General features: G+C 34.9%; 1 protein-coding gene across 1 annotated transcript in view; it reads right to left on the bottom strand.

The window, feature by feature from the left end:
- Positions 1-1,026: 1,026 nt before the first annotated feature.
- The window catches only part of LOC108766529 (uncharacterized), a 27,803-nt gene continuing 21,980 nt past the window's right edge, over positions 1,027-6,849 (bottom strand). Inside the window, exons 7-9 of the mRNA XM_018515868.1 lie at positions 5,174-5,511; positions 2,834-2,901; positions 1,027-1,300 (exon numbers count right to left, since the gene is read on the bottom strand). Of these exons, the coding sequence (XP_018371370.1) occupies positions 1,078-1,300; positions 2,834-2,901; positions 5,174-5,511 (629 nt within the window). The 3' untranslated portion in view covers positions 1,027-1,077. The remainder of the gene's footprint in view (positions 1,301-2,833; positions 2,902-5,173; positions 5,512-6,849) is intronic.

Genomic DNA, 6,849 nt, shown 5'->3' with positions numbered 1-6,849 from the left:
AATTCGTTGATATATCACCAATTTCAATTTATATATTATCTAATCGTATATCGCAGAATAGAGATTTATCCAAAGATCGCAGTTGTCGAAGTCAAATCCACTTACTAATCGTTTCTTTCTTAAACAAGAGGCCTGGTTGGAGGTTGACGATATCCGAGCAAACATTTAATTCGCGATTACATTATTTTCGAGGGGCGAGGACCAGCCGAATACCCGGCTCCCCTGTCAACGCCAAAGCATCCCCCTTGGCACGCATACGCGTGTCCATCGAATGATTTGGAACATACTCGAACCATTCTCCGACCCTTGGAATAATAGAGATTTCACGCCGCAGGGCCCACTTCGGTTCTCACAGTAGGGGTCTGACCATCGAATGATTTCCTATTGTCCAATAGTGCAATTTATGTTCATGTTTGTGTAAAGACATTTAATTTCCCGAACAGCGAGATCGTGTGCCTTTAAGTATCTGTTTATAGTCCTTGGGGATCAATTTGTTTGCCAAATTATTTATTGGTCAAACGGGCAGACGAGAACGGCGTTACACGCTACCACGAATTTGTTTGATCTGCTTGATTAAGAATGTGGTTTGGGAAAAACAAACATTTTAGACCGCGATCCGTGTATTCTGTATTTTCTTATTTTTATATCTTAAACCGTGACATATTAATCTTTTAAATTATATATTCAGAATTTCGATATATTGCGATGAATTATAAGAAAAAAAATAAATTGTAAAGTATTGATAAGAAAATTAATGTAAAAAGTGTTGAACAATAAAAGCAGAACGTTATTTACATATCTTATACGTTTACAATTTATTTTTTAATATATATATATAGTTTATTTAAAGTATAAATAATATTAACACATTTGCAAAAATAATTTAGATACATCCTTAAGAACATTTAAAAACAAGATCAATTTTTTTAGAACATATTTCTTCTTTAATATGTGTATAAATGACTTATAAAAATGTTTTTCATTTTAATATCCAAAGTTTGTTAAAAAAGTTTGTCGAAGGTGGGAACTTGCATGCCTCTTTATTAATTAAAAGCATTTTTATATTGGAGCATGATATTAAAATAAATGAACAAAATTATTCTTGCTATCAGAGACCAAAATATTGTAATTATTTGTCACTAACAAACCAGATACCCATGCAAATTTATGTCCTTGCGTTTTTTTGTCACCTAACACCCGTAGAAATTTACCTTCTGGAGAGAAAATTTGTACTCTTCCATTTCCAGCGTCACCAACAATGATGTGTCCTTTATCATCAATCTTCAGTACTTCAGGTGATCTATTAGAATTAAAATTTTTTAATAAATTTATGAATTTTCTAATAAATCTCTAGATTGTAATAGTAATATAAATTTCGAAACCATAGAATTGCAACTTTATATTAGTCTCAAATTAAAAACAGTATAAGGGCATAAGATTCAAGCGCGGTAAATAGTACGCGATAATTATTTTCTATAATTGATTTATCGTATTCGGTTATCTATGATACATTTATGATACTTCTTACATGTTTCTGCTCCTTTTCGGATCCTATTCAGAGATTCCGACGACAATGATATACGTTTGCAACTATTAATTCTGCATTGGTGTACAGTTGCGTTACTTGTGTCTGTTTATTTGCTATTATTTCTGAAATCTTACAACGCGGTTAATGGATTGCCTTACAACGCTGTATGATTGTCTCTCTCAATCGATTGATTGACTGAATGAAAATCGAAACGCTGTACATTGAATTGAATATAAATGTAACGAATGATAATTTACTATTGAGATGAATATTACTCACCACAAACGTTGTAGGTGTTGTTGTGCAATATTTCATGTTTATTAATTGTGTTTTAGTCAGTATGTTAATATATATTGTTATTAGATCTTAGTACTTATTCAATTAAAAGTGTATAAATTGAGTATTTATAAGTATTATTTATATGTAAATTAAACTAATGTTGTGTAGTTCACGGTTCTACATGTGACATCTGTCACTGATTAACGATTCAAATCTATGTAGTCTACTAGTTTATTCTACCACATTCCCCCCACATGGGAGGTCTATGGGAAGCGAATGTAAAGACTGTAAAAACTCATCTTGAAACTGATGTGAGTCGGTGTCGTTCGTACACAGTAATAAGTCCTTCTGACGAGATTTTTTATCACTTCACAATTTTCATTAATACTAGCTAATAACTAAAAAGTGACTCACTGTGTCTGATACCGACTGGCCAATATATCAGGAACCGGTTCTTGAATTATTCATGATAATGTTTGCGATATGGTACTTTGTAATCGTGGTGAGCGTCCCTATTTTCGGGATAATTAATTATATTATTAAAGTTTTTTGATAAATGAGTTTCTATATTCTTTAATTCGACATTTTAAATATTTCCCTTATTTTTCATTTTCCTTTTCTTTCTTTTTGTTTAATTCTGGCATTTAAATTCTCGATGTAGGGGAACTCACCATGACAGGATAACTTTTATTTTATATATGTTAGTTTGTGTTTGCTCTGAGGAAGGCTAAAAAATGAGCCGAAACATGTAAGCGCGTTTGTTAAATAAAGAAGTTTTAAGCTTCATAAGTGTATTATTTGGGCAACGTCTTCTGCGCCTGACTCCTAAAGCCCGTATTCTTTCCAATTCTTTTTTTTTTATATTTTTATTCTCGTCCAATAAACAATAAAAAAAATTTCTCGTTTATATTTGATTCGCCCTCGTAATTGTCGCGCATTATTTACCGCGCTTGATCCCTATGCTGTTATATCGTTCTTAATTTGAATTGAAAGAAGTCATTATTATTTACATTATTTTATATTCACCTAAATAAACCCTTTGTTGTTCCGATGCCACCAATTGACTGAAGAATTTGTCCATCATGACTGAATATCTATAAAAAAGGTGGTATTTTATTTACAATATTTATTACTACAACAATAATGACGCATTGCAAGACGAATTTATGATTTTTGTACATATTTAATTTATCAAAATATATAGGGTTGGCCATCGCGATCTCGAAAAGTGCACATCGTACAAAAAACTGTGTCATATTAAAAATATTATGTTTGTATAGGGGTCGTAAGATGGTGCTATCGGTTCCATCGTAGTAGAGATGGAATCGGAGTTTCCTAATCAGAGTTTGGTCATCTAAAGTGTCAGCTATTTTTTATCAAAATTGTGCGAGAGAAAAATCGTGCTCTTTCATTTCATCTCACTCTACAGTGACGCTGTAAGTTGCAGTTCTATAGAGACACTCTATAAGCTTGTTTTTAATGAATATTCTTGCACGTTCAGGCGACTAGTTGGCGATTAAAATTTAAAGAAACGTAAAAATTTTGTTGTGTCTAATCATAAATAGCAAGCCCATGGCCATGCATCATGCATTTAAAGTAAAATGCATAATATATGTTCATTATGCATTTAAATGGAATGGATGAAACATGTCGGACCAATAAACCAGAGAGAAGGTGGACAGACGGTTTCTACATCGTAGATAATGCGTCGTAATCTTTCATTTTTTGGCAACGGAAAACTGGATTCGATTGGGACTTGAACTCAGAATCTCACGTTTCACGAGTGTTTCGCCTAGCGCGTTACACCACAAGAGCATCGCTTCCGCTATATCATCACGTCTCACAGAGTGACCCAAAATAATCGTCAAACATTCATGGGCAGGTAGAGCGGATTAAACCAAGTCGAAAAGTCCTGTACCATTTTGCAAGTTTTCCCAATAGTTAACGCGATATTAATCCTTAAAGATAGCCGAATACACGCGCTCGCCCGGTCTACTTTTGCAAAGTGTACACGCCTACCGATCACTTGGTGCGCGGGCCGTGAGGAACGGGGATAGCCTGGCAAGTGCGCCGTCCGAGTTATGGAAGTTCGCGGCGGTGTGCGCGCCGCAGGGTTCTTGCCAGGCACAGTACTCAGAGCTGCACGTGCAGCACTGGTAGCTGTTTGGAACAAAGACATAGAGAATGGACTATGCGATCTGTGTGTCAAAATGGTCGATAGGGATGAGAGAGACCGTGGCAGACGGCCATTTCTATCTCTTTCCATTCAATGGTGTAATGGGAGAGAGAATGAGAGGGAGATTGGCCGTCTCCCACGGTCCCTCTCTCTCATTACTGTCGACCACATTTGATACACTACTTACAATTAGATACGGATCGCGCAATCTATTCTCTGTCTTTGGTTTGGAACGCTAACGTTTAATTATTTCATTGGAAACATTACTCATTTCAATTATATTCGAATATATATAGTTCAATATAAAGAGTTCAATAGAAAAACGTGTGCAACAAAGGATTAAAAGTGAATATTAATAATGTAATGTAAGGGAACTCAAACGTTTAACAAGTCAGCACGCGTTCACGTTGTCCGTTCAAGCTAAAATTTGGCAGTAATTATTTTTAGTAGATTTGAACAATTCTGAAGGGTACCGCAAAAAGAATTTAAAAAAAACTTTTCTTCAAGTGTAACACGAATCATCCAAATGTATATACCTATTTCTCTAGCACAATCGATACACCTGAGGGTTAGAACATTTGTCAGAAGGACCGTACCAAGTGTACTGTCGAAATAGATATGTACATTAAGGTTGCATTCGGAGAAACACTATTAACGCTATTTGTGTCAGTCTATTTTCATCATCTAGACGTGAGACAAGGATAGTATTATACAAATGGCGCTGATAGGACGTTTCTCGAATGCACCCTAGGATGATCTATGTAAACGCAGACCTTTCTTGTAATATTTGTTCGCATTCTTGTAACATTTGTGCGTTCCGAAACCCATTAAAATAATTAGTGTTGCAACCTTTCTGTGATCAACTATACATACACATTGCACACTTTTAATATTTAATATTACTTTATATATTGTTGCAGTACATATACGTTTAATTTAAATTTCTGTGAAAATCCAAGGATAAGTTTAATTCGACAACAAAAAAGGATGAGAGCTATGGCACAAAAAAAATTTTAAACGTAACTGGAAGTGAATTGGCTAATTACAGTACAGACAGTAAGGCCATAATAAAATCAGTAGCAAATTCAATATTGAATTTCTTACTGCTTATATCTTGTGCTTAAGTTTCTTTGCATGTCATAGCACTAAATGTCCAAACTATGTTAAGGCGACTTTAATGATAATTGCACCTTTATTTTGTGATTACCGGAATCGGCAACGACGACACGCGTTATTGTGACAGCTACATCAGTCGGTTGATTCAATTTGCTTGGGCCAGTTTTACGGAATATGACAGTGTCTCTTGTGTTTTTATTTTTGGGTCCGATGCTATCCAAATACGTGCCATCTTTCTCAAGAATCTGGATACGATTGTTTCCAGTATCAGCGACGTAAAGCACACTACGTTCCGGATGAAATGTGATACCTTCCGGCGAACACAACTCTGACTCTCTGTAACCTTTATTACACATGCGATGAACAAGCTCACCCTTGCGATTGAACACGAAAATGCAGTGCTTCCATTTATCTGTAAAAAAAATACCGAATAATGTAAATACAGATAATTCGATGAAATTCAAATATATTTCAGCAAGAAAAAGTATCAAGATAAAAAAAATGTGTTACCCTATCCAAGCAGAACACAAGTTATGGCATCAAAATAATTTCAAAATGATTATCAAAAATTACAAATTATTTTTTAAATAATGATCCGAATTAATACACTCAAATAAATAAATCTAACAAGAAGGGAGGTGGGGTAGGAGTCGCTACTGGTGAAAATCGTGCGTCACCAAGCAGGGGAGAGGTGGGTTGAGAGTCGTTTTCTGTGGAAGTCGTGCGCTCCTATTGTGTTACTATATGTAATGTTTTCAAAGAAAATTATTTTTATTTTTTGACCTCTCCAACTTATAATCGCTATTTGAGTCACAACAAAGATTAATATCAGCATTGCAGCCGAAAAATGTCGAAATTCGGAAAAGGTCTTATTCTGCATAATTACTAAATGTATGATAACGCTTTCATTCTAGTGTGGTAATGTCTACTAAGGAGGCCTGACTCGAAGCTTTGTGGTCGGCGCAGCGTTTCGTCCTGGTCCCACACTACTATAGACTCATCAGGGGTGGCACCCAGTTGGACACGGCTCAATTGGACACGAGCCACTCACACGCTTGAGACTACAAAGCTCCTAAGCACCGGTCGCTGTGATTGGTGGTGTCCAATCGAGCCGTGGTCAATCGGGATCACCTCACTCATCAGTAAGGCGATGTAGTATGGGACTTGCCTTAGACGCCTGGAATGAATCCAGAATGATATTCTATTTAAAGGGAATTCGCGTGGCGCGTTGCTTACGCGAATCGAGTGAGTCCCGTGGACCTCTAGTGGCAAGTCGCCACACTAGTCTAATAAAATTATAAAAATACATATTTTAAAGATTGTTCAATAATAAATGTATTATTAGTATTTATATACAAAATAAATATAATAAGAAATAAATAATTAACCTAACAGGATTTATTTAACTAAATGTCTATGTATATTTACTAAAATCTACGTACTCCTTTTCTTTTAAAAGGAAAAATTGTAGATCATTTATTAGTACGTATCGGTCATTAATTGAAACTTCTGTTATTTACTAGTGTTTTTTGTGGCTTTTCACTTTTTTAAATAAAACTATCATTTTTGTCTTATTTTTTAAAGATAACGTATGATATTTTTAAAGATTAAACAACCAGTTATTACTTTTGAGTGATGTGTTATCCTTTCTCTTTTATACATACACTATAATTCACTGTTTATATCGTAAACTTATTTGCTCATTGACTATTAGAGAGAGAGAGAGAGAGAGAGAGAGAGAGAGAGAGAG

Source organism: Trachymyrmex cornetzi, unplaced genomic scaffold (genome assembly GCF_001594075.2).
Source record: "Trachymyrmex cornetzi isolate Tcor2-1 unplaced genomic scaffold, Tcor1.1 scaffold607, whole genome shotgun sequence".
Lineage (NCBI taxonomy): Eukaryota > Metazoa > Arthropoda > Insecta > Hymenoptera > Formicidae > Trachymyrmex > Trachymyrmex cornetzi.
Note: the sequence above shows the minus strand (reverse complement) of the source record. Positions and strands in the feature narration are given on the sequence as shown.